Below are 26,676 nucleotides of genomic sequence, written 5' to 3'. Positions count from 1 at the left end.
TCACATAAAAGATCTGTACAAATTCATCAACATGGCAGTTGCTAAAGTTATTTGATAAATGTTCGATCGAGTTGAAGGAGTCTGTTTTTTTTTCTTCGCCGTTTTTTTTTTTTTTGGATATTCGCGCGTAATATAAAAATTTAAAATAAAAATTTATTTTTTTATTTTTTTTTTCGGATCGGTAAAAATTTTAAAAATATCAACAATAAATAATAATAAAAAAAAATTGAGGAAAATTTTTATTTGGATTTTAACTGAAAAATAACAGTTTTTTTTTTTTTATTTTCCCCGTCTAATAAATATACAAGTGACATCTATTTTAATTAGTCAAAAATTATTTGTTATAAAAAGTCAAAAAATTTTAACGTGATTGTAATTACACATATGTGCCTCTTATCAATAATAATATCGTAAATTAAAAATTTGAAGAGCAATTTTTCTGTGCTTTGGATAAAAAAAAATTTTTTATTTAATTTAACAGGTAATTTTTCAAATAACAAAGTGTTAATTTAAAAATTTTAAGAAAATATTAAAATTAAAATTGAATTCTCATTATAAATTAAATAATTACATTTAAATTAATTTCAAAATTAAATGCTTTCTAAAATTAAATAATAAATAAATAAAAAACAAATTTCAAGTGTTGTTGAATTTTTTATAAAAAATATTTGTAATAGAAAATAAAAATTAACAAAATAAAAATCGTAATCGTTTTCATTTATTCATTTTTTTTTTGTTAATTAAATTAATTAAAAATCAAAATTAAAAAATAAGAGAATCAAAATATTTTGGTACTATAAAGAAAATTGAAAAATATTAAAAAAAAAAATAAAAAAGTGAGTGGCAAAAAGATTGTTTGTTTGATTATGAAATTATTAATGAAATTTTCCAAAAAAAAAAAAAACCAATAATAAAATAAAAAAAAATTACTGAAGCATATACGAAAAAAAATTTTGTAATTTCTTTTTTTGGAACTTTTTTAAATTATTCAATTTCGATTTTAATTGTGGCATTTAAAAATTATATATTTTGATTTTCACCATTCATTTTTTTTTTTTTTTTGGAACTCATTCATTTAAACGAGTCTCGATTATTAAAATTCATGTAACAAATAAAAACAACACATTACATAAGTATTATAAGAGTGGAAAATAAAGAATTATTGTTATATTTGTATATAATAATTCTGTTAAAATGAATAAATAAAGAATTTAGTTAGAATAAAACAAAAATATAATTTAATGATAAAAATAATTACTTAGTAATTTAGTTTATGTTATTCTAGTAAATGATTAATGACTTAATTGAATTAAAGTGTATGAATATTTTTTTTAGTAAATTTCAATATTTTTGAATGTACGGCAATTAAGTGAAATATTTCGTCAATTTTTATTTTACGTTAAAAATAATGTGAAACATGTATCGTATAAGTATATATTTACAAAAATTATTAGCAACATAAATGTTATATTTATTAAAATTAATAATCAATTACATCATGTTGACCTTAATTCTAATTATATAAAATTAAAATTTTTGTTGATTTTATTACACTATCTATATATATATGTCTATTTATATTTATTAGTCTATATAAAAATTTACAGAATTTAAGAAATATGTATCTGTGTATTACGATTTAATATTATATCCATAAATTGTATAAATTATTTTATATTCATAGAACGATATACGATCTACGTTATACATAAAAACGATATGAATGATATCTTTAATATATAACATTTTGTATTAATTTGTATATATATATAAATAACTTAAATAAGATAATGAAAATATAAATTTTCCGTAAAAAAAAAAACAATTTCATATATAATTCAAAATTCTTCTTTTCATTTATCAAGCCCTTAAATTTATATTCATTATGAACTAAATTTAATACGAAATTTTAATTAGTGTTTTTAAGAGCTGACACGTCTTAGATGAACAACACTTTTTACTGTTCAATTATTAGTTTTTATATATGTATAACTAACACCATAATTTTATATATTAATAAGTTTTTAAAATAATTTTCGCACCTTCAACAAAAATTTTCTCATCTTAACATTTAAAATTATTCAAGAAAACTTTTCATATAGTAATTGTATACTTAGTTTAAATATTTAAATATAAAAATTTTCATTAGTTTATAAATGAATACTTAAAATTGAAAATCACATTTTTTATAATCGTATTGCATTAAAATTTTAATTAAAAATCAAATTGGAAATAAAAAAAATAGGAAAAAAAATAAAATAAATTCTCCATGCCTTGCTTTTCTTTTATCCTTTTTGAATCTGGCAATGTTTTGTTTTCATTTCTGTGTATAAAGCAGTGAATACAAAGTTTTTAATTGAAATTATGTAACAAAAAAAATGATAGCTAACTACATGAGGTGATTTTTTTAATTAACAATTTTTAGCTTTCGTTTCTAATGTAAGTGAGCAAAGACACAAAAAAAAAAATATTTAAAACCGAAGAGATTTGAATAAATTTCAACAGAATAAAAAAACAAAAATCATTTATTCAATTGTGAATTACTTACCAAAATTTTCATTTATTTTTATTAAATGAACTTAGATCAAGTAGAAAACTGTTAAAATAGTAATGGTAGATTTATACAGGAATAATAGTAAAATTATTGAATGGAAAATTTTAATTTACAAATCGCAGTTTTTCTATTTGCATACATACATAATAATTATTTTAAATTATTTCTTATTTTTTTTTTTAATTTTCATCATTATCTTTTTTTCAAAATTTCTTGAGAAAAATCTTTCTAAATTACATAAATTATGCAAGATCTATTTAAATATTTCAAAAAGCAAAAAAATTTAAACATTTGAATTGTGAATTGGCAAAAATTATTAAAATTTAATTTTATTCAAAAAAATAAAATAATTTATCATTTATAGTTTTAACCACTGTATACAATTAAATTATATATTGAATGTACAAATATAAGCATGCCTGTGAGAGAAAAATATATAATGAATAGACCTATGGTATACTTACGAAAATCTCATATTCAACGACTTATTCTGCAAAAAATTTATGAAATTAAATTAAGATTTCAACAAGTTCGTATAATGGAAATTAATTTTACATTACTGAGTGTAGAAATTTTTTAATACAAGAAATTTATTCTTATTCCCTTAAATCTATTATAATTTCTACAAAATTTTGCAAATATAAAATTAAATTGAATTAAAAAAATATTTTTTGCTCAATACCATAAATATCTTGTATAACAGAAGTTGATATATTTTTTTCTTTTAATAAAATTTTACACATTTATTAAATTTAATTATAAATTTATACATTATTCTTAAAACAAAATTCTATTTTTACAGCTTGCATGTTAAATTCAAATAAATAAAAATTAAATTTAATAGATTTTTGATTTGTTATATTTGTTATATAATGTAAGCATAAGAAATATCAAAAATTTAAATTTAATATTGTTAAGAATTTTATTAAATCTTATTTTTTTCTAATAAAATCTGATAATTTATGCAATTAAGAACTATATGCGGCACGGCGATACAAATTGTGCAGTTTACGTGTTACTTGTATTGTATATATAAGTGTTTGTGTATAGACTGCTAAAAAATATTCGTTTATTAGAACTTTACTTTACGTATTTATGTATGTATGCAATTAACTATAATATACGAGTCCGAGTAGGAAAATTATATTATAATTTTCTTATTTTTGTAATTTTAATATTGTATTTATGTAGTTAGTTTAGACTGAATGGCGTGATGTTAATTAGTTTTCTGCGCATATACATAATATGTAATATTTGGGTCTATTGCTATATAACATAATATTCTACCCTCTACAAAAGTTCCGAAGTACCATTAACATAATATAAAAATTTATAGGTAAATTTAAATTATTTTTAAGTTTTGTCCAGCTGTAATATGTCATAACAAAATATTGCTGTGTAGTTTGTAATAATTTAACAATAAGAGTTTTTATGTTTCTTATCTACTGAACAGGATTTATAGGGAGTGTAGATAAAAGTAATTTTAAGAATGCGAAGTATTTAATTAATTTGTGAAGGTCATTTTGATACTCTTCTTAAAATATCCTATTTATGTTGAATATAAGTATAAAAATTCTTTAAACTAGACGTGTCCGTTTTTAATTGTTTAAAATTTTGAATATTTAAAGAAAATTTAATATTTTAACAAATTGAATAATTTTCATATTAAATCCATTGACCTAATATTACCTACAAAAAATAATTCTATAAATGAAACTTGATCAACTCTTATTTATTTTACTTTGATGAAAGTAAATGATCAGGCTCTGAAAAACACGTGCTGATTCTTATAAGGACGGGGAATTTTATGAATCCAGCGGTGTTACAACGGGCCTATTTGTCTAGTCCATTAAGGTAGCCGCGTCAATCTAACTTACCTAATCTAATGATCAATAACCAAGTAAGTGATCAAGTTAGTGATAAAATAAGTTTAGTACTCAACGATACTATATATATTAAGTGTGTATTTTTAATATCTAGAATTAAAAATGAAAATTTTTAAAATTAAAAACAATACATTTTATTTAATTTTAATAACATTTTAATATGTCAATAGGTAAAAATTTTTATTCAGATTTTAAAAAAGTTATTTTCACTTAAATTCTCAGCAATTGTAATTATTGTATGAAAATCATTAAAAAAAAAAAATTTATGATTTCTCAGTGATGATAATTTTTCTTATTTTATTTTTATGTAATTACAATGCTTTGTTCAAATTATTTGCTATAAGGTGTAAATTGTTGAAATCTTATAATAATAGTAAGATTATTAAACTAAAATGTAAATTTCGAAGGTTATTTTTAAATCACAAAGCCTACGCATTCAATATTTATCCCATATTATCTTATTGTAGAACAGTCACGAATTCAATAAAGGTCAAAATTTTTGATTTTACTTTTTTTTATATAAGTTTTCACTCCCCTTTAAATATTACACTTAAAATATTATATTTTAATCTATATTTGTCATATTTTATTTTAATACCCTATAGAGATTGTCATTCAATTATGCATACACACATATAAAAATTTAAGTTTCATAACTAAAAGTATGTTTTTCCGTTTTTTCTATTTTGTTTTTTTAAATCAAACCAAATCACTTGTTTAACAGTAATAATAGTTTTTTTTTTCTTTAATAATTATTCATGCATTCACATATATCAAAAATTTTCTATATTGCATTTTAATATTTGCAAATATTTCTTAATTACAAATAAAATATATTAAATTTGTTTTTGCTATTAATACATCAGTGGCGGATCTACATATTCAGTGAAGATGGTCTTGGCAGTTTTGGGTAGGTCCACGAAAGATTTTGGTTTCATATTTAAATTTTAATTATTTAAATTCTTGCAATTCAGGTTTAAAAGTAATAAAGAACAATTAGTGGAAGTACCCAATATTAATTACTCAAAACACTTTGAAATTTTAAATCGGCTGGATCTAAAATTTAGGTCTAAAACTACACCACATGAAAATCAGTGGGAATATTCCGTGTTAATTAATCAAAACACTTTAATTACGGTAAAATTTTTCAAAACGGCTTTCCGCTGATCTGTTTCAAGACCGATAAATGTATTATGTAAACAGAAAGAAATCAATTAACAATTTATAATCAAAATAACAATTTATATGATAAAATTTTATTTATATTGTGTGATTTTGTCAATAGTGAGGCCCTCTAAAATATTTTAACTCCAGACGCAATACATCAATAGTTCACTGCAATGCAATCCGCCACTGCAATGCAATAGCACATTAATACAACACAATATTAAAGCATGTTAAATGAAATGCATAAATTACAACTAAATAAATTGTAATTCGTCATCGCAAAAAATATTTAAATAATAAATCAAATTTATTTGATTTATATGCATATACTTACATATTATTATATTTATTACATTTAACATGAAATAAAAAAAAACGTTCAAATTATGTATATACGTATAAGATAATGATCATTTACCCATATAATCTTTTCCGACTGATTCAAAATTATTGTAACAAGTGTTATTTTCCTTGATTTCTTTAATAAATTTTTCATATTACTTTATGCATGATCCCATTAATATGATTACATGGATAATTATTATACTCGTATATTATACGAGTATACTCTTATAATATATTAACAGTATAAGAAGATAAATCGGATATCTATGCAGTACACCTTAACATTCATTTATACAATATAACAGTTAACATGTTTGTTAAAAATATGTTTGATATGTTATGTTAAAGATATTTTCAAAATTTAAATTGTCTCTATGTAATATAAACATCTTTTAACATATTATATATATGTATATATGAAGATATATAATTGTTTTTTATTTAACAAGTTATTAAATAACTTTGGGCGTTGCATGGAGTCAATATTGTTACTACATGGATTTTTTTTTATTTATTTACAATATTAAAATAAGAAAAAGTTTAAAGAAATTAAATTTATGCGAATTTCTTTCAAATGTTCCAGTTCGATTTCAATATAAAAATTATTAATTAAATTTTGTTGTCGTTTATAAGGCACTAATGTATGTTTAAATTTATTTATCTGTACTTCAATCCCCAGCTTGATCATCAGTTTCTTGTTGAGATTAAAAGAAAATATATAACTCGATTGGGTATACATTTTTTTGAAAATTGAACGCATATGCGAGTTGGTTAAATTGGTAACTTCCACATAATTGTTCAAAATTGCGATCAATTTAGTATAGGGAAAGTGTCGAGGGTCATGACTCATGACATAATATAGCAGCACTATAATTGTTGTTCGTTTGTTCGGAAAAATTTCACTTTTCAAAAAACCTAACAAAGTATAGTTCAATGGACTTAGAACAATTCTAGAGCTGAAACACAATTTTCAAAATGATATTGCAGCACTCAATGTGACAATTTGTGAGCGAGTTCTTGAAAGTTTTGCTTTTCGTATATGACAGTTAGTAGACATTTTACATATTTCTTTCATTCACAATAGCACCTTTACTCGAACAAGGTAATTTTAATTGTTTAACTAACATTTGACATAAATTCAGTGAAAATTCTTAAGTACATTAGATTTAAATGTCACATAATTACAATATATTGTCTTTTATTTTTCATAAACATTATATGTTATATACTTGTACATATAGACACTATACAATACATTTTTTTTAAATATAAAAGAATAAATAATATTATTTTTATATATAAAAATGCAATTAAGAAAATAAAAATCATCAGGAAATTGAATATCCGATACTAAAAAAAATATTACTATTGTAAATATTGTAATTTTTTGGTTACAAAATTTAGTTATAAAAATTTTAATATATACAGTAATCCCCAGCATAAAATCTCTTCGGTGCTCAATCGGTGATTAATTCTTACATTAATTATTGAGTGTACACTCAAAATTGTAAAGTAAATTTTTATTCCATAAAAATTAGGCAAATGAACCTGGAATCATTTCTTTGGAAACCGAAAATTTTTGGTCCCATAAATGAGTTTAAGCGAGGGATTACTGTAAATTGATTTTCCGAAATATTTCATAAAAATATAATTTATTTGATATTTGATTGAAAATTTTATATTGTAATTAATTGCTATTTGAATTTAAAGATAAAATAAAACAAAAATTTTCTATTTATACTTATGTAATGAAAAATTTTAAAATTATCAATTTTGCAATTTTAATTTTGAATATACTCGTACAATGTACGTATAAAATACTCAAATTAATGAAAGGAAGTTGATAAAATTCAGAAAAATTTTTATTAATTTGATTATTTTAAAAAAATTTTAAACTCTTAATTAGCAATTACATAACAAATACATTCATGAAAATTAACAAATTAAAAATTATTTGCTAATTTCAATTCTATTGAAAATTTGTTGTATTTAAATTAGTTTTCTTTTATATTTAAAATTTTTTCATAATTAGACACAAAGTATGTAAAAATTTTTTGAAAATCTACATTGAAAAAAATTTGATACAATTTAAATAATAATAAAAATTCGCTATTTTTTTTTTTCTCTTGTATTATTTTTTAAAATATTTTTAATTACACTATACACTGACCTCAAAATTATTCAATATATAATATTCAAGTTTTTTATTTTTTTCAAGACACTTGTATTATTTTTATCAAAAAATTCCATTATATTCACATTACACTTATATATACATAATAAAAGTATGTTTATTTAACCGTTTTACACATTGTTATGTACAGATGCATTTATATATCCATGTTATAGATATATATGTATGTATGAATATACAATTGAAAGAGATCTGGATATTTTAAACACTTTCTCCTTTTTATGTCAATTATTGTAAATGGTGGTATATCTCGTAAAAATATTGGAAAGTTGTTATGTAATTAGGATGATTTAAACTTCAAGAAGAAAAAAAAAAAAATAAAAGAATGTGAAAATAAAAAAAAAAAAATTTTGTAACTGCATTTTATTTTTTTTTTTTTCATTTATTTTATTCTTCGTTTACTAAAATTGCATTTCTTGTAATAAAACGCAAGATAAAAGTTTGTATACAAAAAAGAAAATTAGGAAAAAAAAAATGAGGATAGGTGAAATTGATTTGATTGCAACTCACAGATATCCGCAAGGTTATTCTCCAATTTGTATAGGATGACATTTCTAAAAGTGTTGTAAAATTAGTAATTACTTAGATATATTAAATGAGTTTCATGTCCACTAATTCTTCTAACAAATATGGTATGTTGTTGGTGAGTTATTTAGGATTTCTCAAATAAACTTAGTTTAGATTAGTAGGATTTGATTAACCACAGTTTCTCTATTGAATTTATAATATTACAATTTAATATAAATTATTTAAAATTCAAATTAATATAACATTTCTTTAGTCGGAACCATATGTATAACGAACTCGCATACAATCAAAATTCCTTTATTAGCGAAACAAAATTTGTTTTCGTATTACATTAATTTTCATGTTAACAACGCTCACAAACAGAAACCTTTTATAAACAAGAATTAATTTTTCGCATTTACTTCATTTTCATCTTTATATCCAGCAATTTTATATGTAACAAGTATTCTATATCTCCTCTCTTTAAAATATCTTTACACTCTTTCTTTATCTAAAATCTTTAAGAGAAAGTTAAAGATATAGTATAAAAAATTTTTATACTATGTCTTTAACTCTATGTCTTTAAAACGATTAGAAGCAAAATTTGTGCTTATAGCTGTTTATTAGAATAATCGGATATAAGTAATGGTAATCTTGCATTTTGATATGGTATTAAGTGAGCCCGGCAATGTCATAAAAGTATTCTATATATTTTGTGCAAAATCTATATCCTAATAATTTTGCTACCCAATGGCTATTAATTAATTTAATCATAAATAAAAGACAATTGACTTAATCTAAACACCTACTTCTCGGATAACTCAAATATTTTGATTATATTTATTTAAATACAAAAATGGAACTCAGGGCAGAGAAGTCAATAATACAAAAAAAATGCAATAAATTGCTCACTATACCTACAAGTAAATTATTATACACACTATTCAGAATTTTATAATGACGTAACGTAAAGTCAATGAAAAGTCGTTACAATAATGTCAATAAAATCATTTAACGCATTCGCTGCCAAGAGAGTTTTGGAATATTTAACTCCTGGTGCCAATTCAAAATTTTTATTTTACAAGATAAATAATGCAATAATATTGCATAAAAACACTCATGAGGCTTCCCAAAACTATTGTAAGGTGTTTTTAGGTATCTTTAGGTAATACGAGATATCTCGTACTTTGGCCTACTTTAGACAATTTTATTTGAATATGCCAAATACGAGATAGCTCGTACTTAGTTTTTTATTTGATTTCAAAATAAAAAAGAAAAAGTCTAAATTTAATATTCGAAATTCAACTTTATTTCAATAAAATAAACCATAACAAAACAAAATTCATTTTTTTTTTAAGTATTAAATATAGTAAATTACTTGTGGTGATAAATTTTGAAACAATTATTCACGCAAAGAGCTGGTTTTTCAGAAATTAAGTTTCATATAGTTGCACAGTTCTTACTACGAGTTATCTCGTAGTTGGCAGTTTTGATACGAATTCCAACTACGAGATAACTCGTATTTGGCAGCTAATGCGTTAAAATCCAAAATTATAACACTTTAAAAAAGAATTAATAAATTTATAATACACACCTGTCAAATATAACTTTTAAGAGTAAATGCATATGTATATAAGTATGTACGAATAAAAATAAAAGTAATAAAATTTTTTTTTGTACATAATATGCAACAAGCAGGTTTATATGAACTTTATTTTTATAATGTGAAATGTCAACTTTGAAGTCATTTAATTAAAAAAATTTTTTTGTTTATATGTTCGTATATAAAAATTATATTTGTGTTTATGTATAGCGTGTATTTCAGTAGCTGTTAGGTAATAATTTTGAAATTTGAATATGGTAACTCTTTTACAATAAAATTTACTTAAGAAAATTTTTATCATTATTTAATTTTTTCTTGTATAAAGAGAAATTGTTTCAATTACACCTCACCTATGTTGTATTTATTCGTTTCGTATAGGTTTCTGTAAATTATGGAAAATTGATAATATATGAAAATTTTTATGAACTGAACTTTATTTTATTTTATTTATATAGTCTTACATAATATTATATGCATACATTGTATTTTATTTCTGTTATATAAATATAGACATTTCATTTCAACTGAAATAATTACTAACTATTAAGTAATTAACTATTAAAAACTATTAACTACTAAGTAAGACTTGAATTTTAGGAAATATGGTTTAAATTGAAAGATTTCTGCGAGGACGATATTTTGGGAATTATAATTACTTACGAGTATATGAAAAAAAAATTAAGGAAATCTTAAATGTGGTTGACAATAAAAATTTGAAAAGATAAAGTAATTCTATTCGAACTTTTAGGTCAAACTTTCATTTTCTCTGAAAGCAATATATTCAAACCTACATATATTTGAAGAATCTTTTTAGAGAAAGTTTCAAAATGATTTTAAGGGTAATTTAAAAGTGAAATTACGCTAAATTTTTAAAATTACTGAATAATCACATATTTAGCATGACGTATACAAATCTCAAAATTGTATACATAAATAAAAGGGCGATCACAACAGGGACGAATAAAGTTGTCTTCAAAACAAATGAAAAATTGACACAAATCAATTTTTTATCAAATATTTAAATTTTAAACAAAATAAATTTAATTATAAGAACATTAAAAATTCTAAAAATTTTATGTTTTTTAATTGTTATACAGTTATAAAATAGCAAACAAACACAGAAAATGTTTTAAACCAGAAAATTCAACAACAATAAATGTGAATGACTTCATTAATAAACCAAAAAAAAAAATATTCAATAAACAAGAATATTCACAAATAAATCAAATTTCATACTATTTATGTTTTTGACATGTTAACAAACATTTTTTCCTGTAAAATCTAATTATAATATTCAAAAAAAAAAAAAATTTTTTTTAAAAATCCTGAAATTCAATTTCAAGTTTTAATCAGATTTATAATCGCGAAAAAATTTACGACTAGACTATAAAATATAAAAATTTTTTAATTATAAACCTTGAAATAATCAAAAAGTTATTTGCATTTTTTAGCACTTTTCCAAAAATTTTTTGAAAAAAAGTGCTTATTAGTTTCACTCTGTCCGTCCGTCCGTCCGTCCGTGGACACTTTTTTTGTTTACAAAACTTCTACACCCTTGAAGATAGAAAGCTGAAATTTGATACGTACATAGATCTTTACTAGAAACTTATTTCTGTAGAACAAAATTTTTACCTATCTCCCCCCTATAGAAGTTATACCACCCCAAAACTCTAAAAATGGCCTTTTTTAACTATTTGTAGCAATGAAACCAGAAGCATTTTTGAAATTTTGAAAACGCAGAAAGGCAGCGGCTTGCTTCCCCTACCGCGGTATACTACAGCTAAACTTTAGAAAAACAAAATGGCCGTTCAAATTTACCGTTATCTAAAGTCATTTTTTTCCAAATTTTTGATGTCGTTTTTCTTCCAAACCCCAGCCTGTAGAAGCTTGAAATTTAGACATTATCAAATAGTTCATTTCATTAGAAGAAAATTTTTTTCCATCTCCACCCCCTCTCAAGTTATCGCCTCTTGAAATTTGTAAAATTTGAATTTTTGACACCTTATATTTCCGAAACCGTAAGCTTTTTCAAATTTCTATAAACGCAAAAAGTTAACGGTAAATTCCATAAAATTAAAAAATATAATTATTTTTCTTAACTCACACAATTAAACCTTAAAATCGAGCATTATGTTAACCCCACTTTATATTAATTTTTGCTTTATTTCAAAGACTGCATAAATCGTTCATCCTGAATATATGCAACCCTAGAAATAGTTTTGTATATGAATGAAAATAATTTTAATAGTGTGATAGGTATACATAGACTGTATTAAAAGCAGAATTTTCACTTGTTGAAGGGAAAAGTGCTACAATACAAACCATTGATTTGACCCAACTTTATTTGTTTTGTTCTCTTTATTCAAATATTTTTGTAAGCAGTGTGCCCCTATTTGTTTTATTTTTTTAACAGTATACATTTATATAACAGTATTATAACGTAATTAATAATTATTTTATAAATTGAATTCAAAGATTTCATAATATTATTTAATAGACTATTATTATATAAAATAATAAGATAAAAATATTGTGGTAAAAATAAATAAACTACTGTTACATTTTACCATTATTTTACCGATTACATATTTCTTTATGAATATAAAATATTTTTGTACTAAATAATATAAAAATCAAATTCAATAATCTTGATTACCTCATACTTCAGGCGTATTATTTCAATTTATTGAATTTATTTTTCAAATACATACCTTCACTTCATTTCTTGTTAACACTAATAATATATTTTGAATATAATAGAAAAAAAAAATTTAATTTATATGTACAAATGTAAAATATATAGATCTAATTTGTAATTATATTTGCTTCTATATAAAAAAAAAAAACATTAAAAACCTCTCACGAATCGTTAATAATTGTAAAATAAAATCATTAACAATATTTAAAAAAGAAAAAAATATTTATATTTTTTATATATTATTTACAAATACAATATTTGATCATTTAATTGTTAAAGTGAATAATTAAGCAATGCGAATGATGACCAGTGATATTCAAACTTTATTCTGAAGAGAATAGAATATTTGAAATTGTATGAGAGTCACATTCACATTACATTTTTGAATTAGTTATACACGTTTTCTCTCAATTTATGTCACAATTTTTATAATTTTTATCAATTAAATAAAAGAACGAAGATGTGTTAAGACATTTCAAGTGTCAAGGATAAGGAAATTAAAAATTAGAGTATACTAAGGGTGTAAATTCATTAACGATTATTAAGAGGGGAGGATTTTTAAAATTACTGTAAAAATTTATTATCTCTCAAAGTTGAGTGGCGCAATACCACTCAAATAGGAATCAATGAAAAAGAAATATAATATTTATCATACATATTCTCTTTTATCCGAAAGAATGCATTATTTCTGAAATCGTATTAGATCTATCATAGAAATTAATGCAACTAATATTTTTTTAAAACGATTAGTTTCTGGCTGCTGCTGTTCAAGTTCTTTATTGTAAATTTGAAAATTATACCTGCAGAATGTTTTGCATAATAATTTTCAGTTAATTAATGTTATCGATGTATTTTCTAAAAGTTTCTCGAGCCATCGATTTGATCACACTGAATAAAATTGAATTACAGTGATTGGAAATTATATATGTGCGTAAAAAAGAAATAAAGTCAACATAGGAATACAACATAATATTATACGTCATGTATATAAATGTCTATTCATTTTGTGTTGTCTATAGTAAATAATAGGTCTTAAAGAATAAATATTGAAACGGAGAAAAATTTTTTCGATTAAAGAATTTTGAACAACACTGCAGTTGTATTTAATTTCCTCTCTCAATTTTTCTTTTATAATAAATAAATTAAATGAATATGGCACCTACTATATCTAAACTCATTTGACATTTAAGGAGGATTTCCACTCAATGTCCGGACGTCCGGACAAAATTTTCAACCAATCAGAAACCTTTATTTTACTAACACATAGGCAATACTAAAATAACTTGACAGTTCGTTCATCCAATTTTTTGAGTTAAAAAATATTTAACTTCTGGCTGAAGGCTGAAGCAAAAACACACACTCAATAGCAAACGTCAGTCCATCAGAAATGTCAGTTCTTCGGGAGTAGTGTAAATCAACCTTTTTACATTCATGATATTTGCATGTGCTAGTATCTTCTTAACAGTGTAAAAATATTATTGTCCGTGAAATTATTAAAAATCAATAGAAAATTAATACTATTTTATTATTATCATTAATTTTATAGGTATTTAATTATATTAATTTTATTATAATAACACTATATATATATAAAAGGAAAGTTTAATTGGGAAACCGCAAATCGATTTTCAACTATTCGACTTTATTTTGGATATAACATTTGAGAAATATATAATAAAAATTTACAAAATATTTATATAATCTAAATGCACACGTTCGTATTGTGCCAAAAAAAAAAAAAAAACACACTAGTTACCACCTACTAATGATTATTTTATTGAGTAACTAAATACCCAGAAAATAAAAAAAAATTTTACATTCATTTTTAATAGTTATGCATTTAAACTGTTAACCAGTCATCTGTTAAACTATGTAAATTATCGGTTTTATTATGCTTCCATGTTAGATTTTTTTTTTGCTTCACTACTATATCAATATCTATTTATCATTGATACGTATATTAATTAAGCTTACCAAATTCTTAAGTAATAATAGAAGTATTTTTTATTTTTTTTTTTTTGTGAATTTTTTCTCCTTTGTTTTGTCTTTATAAAATAAATTTATTTTTTGTTCAATAAATTATTAAAATGCATATGGAATTTTTATATTACATTTAATTTCAACAATTATTTTATTTTTGCACATTGCATGCATTAGAACTTTTAACAAAATTAAATACTTTCAAAATTCATTAAACCGGAATTGAAATTTTAAATGTTATATAAGTGAAATATGTTATTATAGAATAATAAAATTTAAAAAAAAATCCAAATGACCTAAATTCAATTATAAAATTTATATGAATGACTTGACACATAAAACGTGTAAATATGGCAACATTATGTTAAATATTATGTGCACGTGAATTTGTTTTTATAATTATACGCGTCTGGAAAGCTTTAAATAAATTTTAAATAAAATTGTCTAACATTTAGCGCCAATATTTTTTTTTTTTTGTATTGTATGTATATATTACTATTATTATTTTAAATATAATAAATTATTTTGCTTCTGAGAAAATATTATTATAACTTGAAGATAATAATTACATGTTTCCATGGAGCGCTACAAACTAACAAAAAAATAAAAACCATTTTAAATGTAATTTTTATTTGAACTCATAAGTTTTCGGTTCTCTATTTTGATTTGCATCTTTCTTTTCGCCTCTCAGCGTCTTCTTTAGTAGTTTTAAGAGTTTAAAAGTAAATTTTTAACTTTTGAGTAATAAAAAATAATTTGTACTTTTTGTTTTTTATTATAAATTTTCAGTTTGTAAATAATGGAAAAAAAAAAATGTTTAGATTTGTTTAACCTAATTTTTTCTTACCTTATTGTATAAAATCTAAACAATCATCAGTGTTTGAATAGAGAAGCAAAGAAGGTGAAAAAAGGGAAAAGAAGTCAAAAAGTAGGATTACATCTCTCTTTTGTTAAAAAAAAAATTAACAAACAAAAGTTTAAATTTAATTTTTTTTTTAAATTGTTTGTACTTTTAGCCATTGTTCGGCTTATAAAATTTCACATGTTTTTTACTAACATTAAATAGACAACAATAAGTTTTAAGCAAAATCTTTTGTTCCGGCGTTTTATTTTGTTTTGCTTACGTTTCTTTTGTGTAAGTGTAAACCACATTGAATACTGAATGGTTAATTTGTTGATTTTTTTGAAATTTTTTTTTTTAATGTAAACTTTACCTTTATTCTCTCTTATTTATTTAATTTACATAACATAACCTTTTACAAATTTTATTATTGTTTCTAACTTACTTGAATTATTGTTTATACTTTAACTTTTTTTTTGTCTTTGCATATTTATATGTATATAACTTTTGTACAATAATAATAATAATTCTCTATTACATTAATTGCACCACATATGGCTGAGTTTATAATAGTTGTTAATAAATTTATTAGAAAATATGCAAATAAATAATTTTTGAATTAATAAAAATAATATTTATTTTAAAAATCAGCAAAATAATGATTAATAGCTTTACTAATGTTGAAATTTTTAGTACATACATATTACATACATACATGACATACATATATCAATTGATCTTATAAATTATGATAATCTATACGTAAGGTAGTGTTTACATATGTATATACGACAAAGCCCAAGACTCAATCTCATATGCAATAAAATACTAAAAATATTTAAGAAAGTTGCACGTGTAAACATTGCTTGACATTCCGAAGTTAAATTCGACATTCCTGACGAAAAATAATATAAATTACTCTAAATTATTATCATCACATTTACTGTCGGATTTTCAAAAAATAAACTGGCAACAATTAATTTTTCGCAAGAATTTCAAACAGTGATCACCTGATTTTTATTTTGGCTATAATTTTTGTAGAAAATTATTAAATTATGACGTAAAGTCTAAGCTCCATCATATATAAATTCAGTTAAATGGTCTGATACATAAACAATCAGATAGTCGGAGATTTAATTTAATTTATGAGAAAATTTGATGTTAATTTACTTCATATTTAGAAATCTACTAAAAAACTAATAAAAACAATTAAACAAAATTCTAATAACAAACTTAAAATAAGCGATTTTATTATGGTGTACTTCGGAATTTAAAATACCACTCCGTTGGTCATTAAAAATTATATAAATTAATAACATGTTATTTAATTTTCAATATTATTACTCCTAAAATAATAATATTAAAATAATTCCATAAACATTTACACAAAATTAAAAATATTTTTTACTCTTTTGAGTTCGAATGCACTTAAAATAAAAAGTAATAACATTAAATAATCAGGAATTATAAAAAAAATTTTCAATTTTATTTAATTATTTTTAATAATTTTTTTGAATTTCTTTTGCAATTTTAAGGTGTTGCTCTGTAGGGTATGGCTATCCTTAACCTATGTCATAACCGCACTACTGGACGTATTGTAAAATACATACATCTTCAATTTTTAATATCTTTGAACTCTTTACTCTGATAAAAGTTACCACAAAATCTTTCTTAACTAAAATTTAGATATTGAAATAAATAAGAAAAAAATCTATGAAATGAATATTATACGTATATCTACCGAATTTGTAAAGTAAACTTATTCAAACCCAAATAATTTATTAATAACCTAAATTCAAAAATGTTTACTAAGTAGTTTTCATTATTCTCCAAAAGTAAAGCAATAGCATATTGTTTTAATTTTTTAATAAAATTTCCCATATTTCATTCATAAACGCGTTCATGTAAGTTACCCGATTATGCGTTATTACCCATAAGTTATAAAAATCTTAAATAATTAAATTAGTTGTTTGCCTATTCAAATTATGAAATAATTTTAAATTTTTTTAATATTAAATAAAAATAAATTAGTTAAAATAATGAAATTTAATAATATAAACAAATTGATATAGACGCGTAACTAAATATGTATGTAATTTGTACAAAAATTCAATAACTAACAGTGGAAATCTACATAATGTACATACATATTGTGTACACATAAACGATGTGATCATCATAACCAACGCCTAGCAATTTTGTTAAGCGTATTTTTATGCTTATAAAAATTTTATTACAAACAATCGAGAGTGAAAGTTTTCTCTTTTCAAGATATTCTCCTCTTTTCTTATATTTGTTTTCCTCTTCTTTTACTTTTTTTCTTTATTATGATAGCCATTAAGAAAAAAAAATTCAAAATCATTTCCATAATAAAATTGGTGAATGGCACACATACGAGTATAAAATTATTGCAAACTTTTGGAATGTGTATGTAAAATTTGAATAATTAATATACCTATATTTACGAATATATTTATGAATATGTATGTAAAGATTCCGTTGTTAAATTAAGAGCTGGTTATCTTTTGGTATAATTCATTATTTTATACCCAAGTGGAAAAATTAAAACACTCATCATATAAAATAATTTACGAGTAAAACCCTAACAAATATATGGTTGCTCTAGTGTCAACACCAAACGTGACCAAAATTATAAAAAAAAAAAACAAAATACAAAAAAAAATTTAGACGCGGACATGATGTTATTCCAATATTTTTTAATTTAGAATTTTTTACCTAATAATGATTGCATACTCTTATTTACATACACATTTACATACATATTTACATAAATATTTAGATACATATGTATATATATGAATTTTAACACTTGACCCTGAAATATTTGTTGGATAATCGATTTTGTAATGAATTAGAGGTAGTTACTTAACTATTTTATAAGAAAATTTTGCAGAGCGATGAGTCAGTTGAACATATATGTATACATACTTATATACACGTTATGTATAATTTTACAGATGTATACGCATAGAGCAACTTAAAACTTGTATTCTTACAAATGGCTGTTTTAAAATTTCTCAGACTGTAAAGATACCTGCATATTTCTTGGAGCATAAATATATTTCTCATATACATATATACATATTGAAGCAACTTCACAGCGCTGTAACCCCTTCTATAGTATAAGCCCTTCTTGGAGCTCTGTTCTATTCTTTCCTTACAATATTATTTTTTCTGATAGTTAGAACAACTTGTATCTTGTACCGACAAACATCTTTTGTAGCTTTGAATGTGTCTTTGAAAATATTTCTTCATTAACCTCGCTTTTAGCAATTTTTCAAAAAAAAAAAAATCCTGCAGTTAAGTTGCAGGTATGTTCTGAATAACTGAAATTTTAGCAGTTTTTGGACACTAATAACTACATAGTTTATTTCGTCAGAAAGAATATTTTCCTTCTCCGTCCTCTTCCAAGTTATAGCCTTTTGAAATTCGTAAAATCTGAATTTTCGGCCCCTTATATTTCCGAAATTGTATGTTTTTCTGAATTTTTATAAAAACGAAAAGTTAACGGAAAATGCCATATCACCAAAAAATATAATTATTATGCTCATCCTAAATGTATGCAATAATTTGATATATTTTGTTGAATAAAAGAGTGTAATTTAAATGATACAGTAGATTGGTTTTAACAATACTACTTGTTTAAAGGAAAAGTACTTCTACACAAAAACCATTGATTTGATCCAACTTTATTTTTAATTCATTCATTTAAGAAAGCTTTCGCGTAGCATTTTTGAAGTTTCTTTTCTGATCCACTCTATATTTGAATATTAAGAAAAAACGATACCAAAATGTGATAACCACTGAAAAGGTATACAATATGTACATAATATGTGTGTTAAAAATGCATTTACATATTTATTATGCATATTGTGGTAAGCGATATAGATAAAATATAATCGAATATAGTAAAAACACATTTTATATAATAACTAATTTATATATTTTCATTTTTTTTATACCTTTTGGTTAAATTTGTAATATTAATAATAAAGTTATAATAAAAAAAATCATAATTTATTTGCCATTTAAAGTGATATAATTATATTATATACTTATTTAGATCAATTTTAAATTTATCATGAATAATATTCAAATTCAATATATTATATTAAATATAACAGACAATATTATTATCTATATTTTAAAGAAAATTAAATAAATATGGTTTGATTGGTTTGATGTATGTAAAACTTTTAACACCACATACAGAGTTTATATTACAATAACTGATTAATATAAAATATATTATGACAACATGTATACATAACAAACATAATTTATTTGATGTAAGTGTCAGAAAACTGTCAAAAGTAGGAATATCTAATATTTTAAATAAATAATAAACAACAATAAAATATGAAATTTAAAAGTTAACAGAGGAATAAGAATTATATAGGTAGGGAGTTATGGAGACCTACGTAATGTATTCATATTATATTTATTGATAATAATTTAATTTAAAATATAAAGACAATTTAATGATTAAATTACAACATTAATAACATTATGGTTTTCGTTTTCTAATATATGATTTATATATGATTTATTAAGATATCCCTGAAATTATTTATAAAATTTGTAGGCAACCAAAACTAGTGTTAATATTTATTTTTTACATAATAATAGAAAATTAATTTTGTAAACAAATTCGTAAATTAATTTTGGCTACTATATGTTTAAATTTATAGTTTGGAATAACATCCTGGTTGCAATTAATATGCACAAACAAACAAATTATTGAAGATAAAACTGTAAAATTAATGTATGTATTCGTATTTCCCGAAAGCTTACTTTCGGAACAAAATTTTGATTCCATTTGTTTCTGTTCAAAGTGACTGATGATATTTGAGAGTATTCACGAAGCCTTGTACATCAAAATACAATCAATAATTTACAATCAAAAATTTTGACAACAAAAACAGCTACATCAGAGCTTAATTAAGGTTATATCAATAACAAATAGCGAAATGATAAAAAAATATTTCAAATTTCTCTTAGAATAACACACAAAACCAAATTAGAAATACCAAAAAACTGTTTTTGTAATGTGGAAAGCTTTATACTTTAACATTGGATTAATTAATAAATTATGAATTATGCAAATATAAGCTATAAATAATGGCTTATTTGAAGTCAAAATACCGTCAATCAATTAAGGGTTAAAAATTTCTTAAATTTTCCAATAGAAATTCATCACATAGAATGTTTAACAGAATTACTTAAATAATATTGTCTAGAAGAAACTAATTCCAATTTAAAATAAAAAAAGAACTAAACATGATAATGCCGAATTACAGTAAACAATAATTTGAATTAAAGTTTAACATATTTTTAAAAATTATTTATCCATGAATAATTCATTGTACATTCCGACATATAAAATTAAATAAGTAATTATAATATTTTTAATATTTTATTGAATTATTACAGATTATCTTTACAATATATAATTATATTTTGATTTCAACTTGAGTTCAAGTACGAACAATAGAGTAAAAAAAAAAAAAACGCATGAATTGCGTAAATATTTTCCAATTTTTATTAAAGGATTTTTCTCATTCAATGCTTTGACATTGATCTTATTAAATTTTTGAAAATTTTTTTCATTATAATGTAGTATAACAATAATTATTTAGTTTAAAATTTAGAAATTATGAAAATTTTTTTTCAAAACTACATATTTTTTTTCATTTTACTTATTTGATTTAGATTTAATGAACATTTTACACAGAATACAAAATGTACTTATGACACAATCTTATTCTTGAGATACACCAGTTAACCTCTTGTAATTACACGATTTAGATTATACAATTATTACTTGAACAATAATTTTTGACCGAATCACAAAAATTTATTAAAGTCACAAATGTACGTATGTACTTAATTGTCTCTGAAGATAAACAAGGTACTTATAAATAATAAGCACATTAAAATAAATAGCCTGTAAATACATTTTGGACAATATTAACCCTTTTCGTAAGCATACGAATATTGTATACTTAAATTTTTAAAGATACACGGAGGTCTAATTTGTCACAATTACATAATTTTGTTAAGTACACTGTTTAATTATATAAAGTCTATGACATATGCATATTATAGTCTAGGTAAGAGAAAAAACCTTCTTAAAATTTTAATTCGTCATTATCATTTTTATTAAATGAAAAATGAGTTTTTTCCCGCAATTTAAAGAATCTTTGATTTCTTTATTCTCAGAATACATACGTAACACCACATGACCTAATTAAATAATTAATATGTATTTGTAAAATTGTATGTGAACATGTACGTCACACACATTTGATACGTTTATCTATAATCCAGTTATGCAACAAGCCATACTACCTGCAGAAGGAATAACGCTTAAAAAACTATAATCAATAAAATTAAAATTTTACCCAAATTATCATACAAATTCTTATAAGTAAGTGTTATTTAACAATAATAATCATATACCAATTATATCCGTTTTGAAATCCGGTATTTTATACCCAAATATATGAAAATTAAAATTTTTCACATGTTTTTAAGACGCAAGCATGCATTATGTGTTGTTCGTATATGTAGCCTTGAAAATATTGAAGTAACAAGGTATAAAACAAAAAAAAATATTCAGCGACTCTAAATTTTGTTCACACAATTAAGTAGAAAAAAAAAAAACCTTAAAAAACCTAAACAAATAATATTAAAAAATTATTATTTACCTTTCAGCAGAGATAAATAATTTCGGAAACCACGGTATATCCGGTATAAAAATTACACAAAACACACAAACAGTATTAAAATTTGCATAAATTCATAGAACAATAATTTAAGAATAATTTCTCATCAAAAATTTCATGATTCTTCATTATCTACCTACTTACATTATATACCTACAGTTTATTGTACATGCGAGTGAAATATAATGCTAAATACATAAATACATATCTATACACTAAAAAATATACACGTTTATATGTAATTACTAATTTTAATTTTATTGCAAAAATTAACAAAAAAAAACAACAATTCACGCAAAATATTAATATTTAGTGAACAGCTGAGTTTCTCATTTTTGAACATTAAACTAAACAATTACATAATTTAATTTTACATAATTTTTAATAATAATAAAAAAAAAATTAACCATTTGTTAACCTGAAGGAAATATACAATTTATCATATTTTATTATTATTTATTTTTATTTTGGCATTATTTATACAAATTGTTATAAACAATTCAAAGCTAGAAAATTTTAACTGATTAAAAATATTTCAAATTATCATTTTAATATTTTAAGTAGCAGTTAATTTTTAGCATTTTTTTTTAGGTGCGCTATATGTCTATCCGTCCTTGCATCTGTTTACAAAATTTCTACACCATTTAAGGTAGAATGCTGAAATTATTATATACAAAGAATTCTTAGATGAAAATTCATTTTCTCTAAAAGAAAATTTTAACTTATCTCCTCTTCTCTAAAAATTATAACCGCTCAAAAGCTGTAAAAATGCCATCTTTTGACTACTTATTGTATCGAAACCAGTAAACATTTTTTAAATCATGTCAAATGCGAAAAAGAAGCGAGCGACTGGCTTTTTTTAACACGAAACTTTTTAATCAAATATAACAATAACAAAATGTAACCCTCGAAAGTTATCGCCTCTCAAAATTGGTAAAATTTAAATTTTCGGTGCCTTATGTTACCGACATTACAAGCTTCTCTAAATTTTTGTAAAAATAAACTTTTATTTTTCTTAATTTACGCAATTGACAGTTAAATGCGATCATTATTTTAGCGCTTCTTTCAATTTTTCTTTATTTTTTTTTACTCATCCTTAATGTATGCAATATTTTGATATATTTTGGTGTGCAAAGAAATAAATAGCTATAGCTATAGGTATTTTCTCTTGTTTAAGTGAAAAGTGCTACATTAAAAACCATTGATTTGATTCGAATTTATTTAAATTAATGTTCAAAAAAAATATTTTGTAAAATTATTTTTTTTAAATGAATTTTGTATGCTTGTAATTCTGTCAAGGCCATTTAAATTCTTATTTGCAAAGATGTATATATATATATGCAAAAAGCAGCTTATAAAAATTACAAAAAATTTACGTACATAAATATTAATTATTACAACAACAAATAATTAAGCAATTGGAGAATAGTTGACTTGTATACATCGCTTGATTAAGTTGATGCAATAAAAAGTTTCCAAGAAGAGATAAAAATGTAAAAGAGAAATATAAAATATAAATACAAAAACTTCCTTAAAAGTTTCCGGATTTTTCTAAAATTATGAATATACAAGATTTTTGTATGTATATTTGCGTCTCTGTATAGATATACATAAATAAATGTATGTATATATTTGAATATTGCAAAAAATAATAAAAAAAAATCCAAAAATATTGAAATTTTTTGTAATTATATTCAAAAAATAAATATTTTTTTTTTTATTTTTATTATTATTTATGCTGCAAGTAAATGGAAATTACATAAATCTTTTGTGAATATTTTCAAAATAGTATGGAAAATAGTAGATAGTACTGAAGAGATCCAATGGCTATAGTTTATTATCTTTGATAATAATAGAGTAATAAAACAATAACTCTTGCTTACAACAATATTTTAATTAAACTAAAACTGTATATATACATTTTTCTAATATAGCTTAGAGATATTAATTGAAAGTCAATCAAAATAAAATAATATTTATAAGGAAACGTGTATAGGATATTTTATTTATAGAAAAAAAAATATTAAAATTTAGTTTTCATATAATTTAATAGAGATATGATGATTATTCATAAGAAAACAAAACCGTGAGGAAGCTGTAAAAAGTTTAATCACATTTTAAATTTATTACTATTGCAATATTTTATATTAGATATTACATACATATACATATATATATATATATATATATATATATATATATATATGTGCCTTTTATCAAAATAATGTTGAAATGATGAATTTTATAACTTAGCAAAATTCAATTTTTCTGTGCACACGCATAAGGAGTAAATCCTTGTTTTTTTTTTATTCCACCAGCTCCACGCTATAACAGATGAAGCACAGAGATAAGTTGTTTAGGACGCGAACATATAACGGTGCGATAGCAACTAGTTTTATTATGTAGTATCGATAAAATTTTTACATTTGACAGGTATTACACCATGTCGAGTATCACTCGACAGTGTAGCTAGTGGAACAAAATCAGTGTCGAGTGACACTCGACATTGGAGTGAAAAGGGTTAAACGTACGATTGCTGCAATAAATCAAAAAAAAAAATGGATATCATTTTTTTAATTCTTTATAATTCTGTTAATTGTAAAAATGAAATGCAGAGCACATCTGGAAATGCATGAATTCAATTAAAACGTCTAATAGAAATGAAATAATTTACAATTTGAAAATTGTAAATTAAGAGATATCTGTGTTTTTCCGACTAAAATGAGGAAAAACAAGTCACTATTGAAAAATATGGTTTTGTTTTTAGTTTATCAATTTAAACCGAGAAAAATTTTGCATATATTTTTGATTGAAAGTACTAAAATTTTTACGTACTAAAGTGATAAACGCCATTAACCGAGATACATATTTAAACAAAAAATCTTAAATGTACTTCAAATACTGATAAAATATCTTCTGCTTTTCGCAACACTGAAACTAGAAATACCATTTAAGCATATAGTGCATTTACCCAAGTAAATTGCTGTATTTACTTGTATTTACTTGTATAACGCTTTACTCTGCAGTTATTTATTTTATGGTTGGCAATTGTAAAGAAAATCCTATAATTATGTCAGACTTATTGATGATTTCTTTTCATCCTAAATTTTTTTATACAATCCTGTTCAAGATAAGTTCATGTAATTGAGTGACCAAAGAGTCGGGAGTATAATTACTTACATATATAATTAATTCTGTTCCGTATTCCTTATTTTATTTTTTAAATTCAAATTTATTTGAAATTTCTGTTTCATTTTTAATTTTGTTAAAAATTAATCATTTCAAATAGCAGAAAATTAAAAGCATAATTTTTATAATTTTTTCTAATTTAAATTTTTTTTTGTTTTCTCATTTTAGATCTCTCACATACACACATACACTTTATCCTAATTATCAACTTAAAATAAGAAGACAAAAAAGAAAAAGAAAAAATGAAGAAATTTTTTATAATATTATTTATAACATTAATATCAACAGTATCTTGTCAATTATATTTTCATCAGCCACCGCCAAGATTCTTTTATCAAAGTCAACCACAACAATTTGCACCACAAATACATTCGGTAGCACATAGAGCTGTTGTTGAAAATGCATATAGAGAATCAATGTTACCACCAGAATATATGAATCGTTTTTATAAAAATCCAAGAATAGCTGAAGCATTAGCTAAAGAATCATGGTTTACAAATCAAGAGATGCCAGTATTTGATAGAGCTGCTGAAAAAATACCACGTGAAATGATATTTAAAATATTCCGAAATGCTGGTTGGATAAAACGGAAATGAAATTATTTAAATAATAAATTAAATAATTCTGTTTTTTAATTTAAATTTTTCTTTTAATTTTTAATTTTTATTATTTTAATTTTAATTTATGTAACATATTATTTTTTTTTTATTTGAATTTTTTATTTATTTTATAAAATTAATTATAATTTTTTTTTTTGCAATAATATTAAGGATGCGCCAATTTAATATAATTTTAAATAAAATATTACATTATGTACATTATTATTATATTTATATATAATTTTATATGTTCATGTACAATTGTATAATAATTATTTTAATAAAATGTAGAATTTAATAAAAGAAAATGGAGAAAACGAAAGAAAAAAAAAGTAGAAGAAAATAATTTTTTTTTTCTTAAATT

General features: G+C 22.3%; 1 protein-coding gene across 1 annotated transcript; it reads left to right on the top strand.

Moving 5' to 3' along the window:
- Positions 1-112: 112 nt before the first annotated feature.
- On the top strand, positions 113-26,632 carry LOC129613666 (uncharacterized). Its single transcript, XM_055527822.1, has 2 exons — positions 113-481; positions 25,882-26,632. Exon 2 carries the CDS (start codon positions 25,956-25,958, stop codon positions 26,307-26,309), a length of 354 nt encoding a protein of 117 aa, XP_055383797.1. The 5' UTR covers positions 113-481; positions 25,882-25,955; the 3' UTR covers positions 26,310-26,632.
- Positions 26,633-26,676: the final 44 nt, after the last annotated feature.

The sequence above is a fragment of the Condylostylus longicornis genome, unplaced genomic scaffold, assembly GCF_029603195.1.
Source record: "Condylostylus longicornis isolate FDR11 unplaced genomic scaffold, ASM2960319v2 ptg000085l, whole genome shotgun sequence".
In the NCBI taxonomy this organism is placed as follows: Eukaryota; Metazoa; Arthropoda; class Insecta; order Diptera; family Dolichopodidae; genus Condylostylus; species Condylostylus longicornis.
This window is presented reverse-complemented; position numbering and strand designations above follow the sequence as displayed.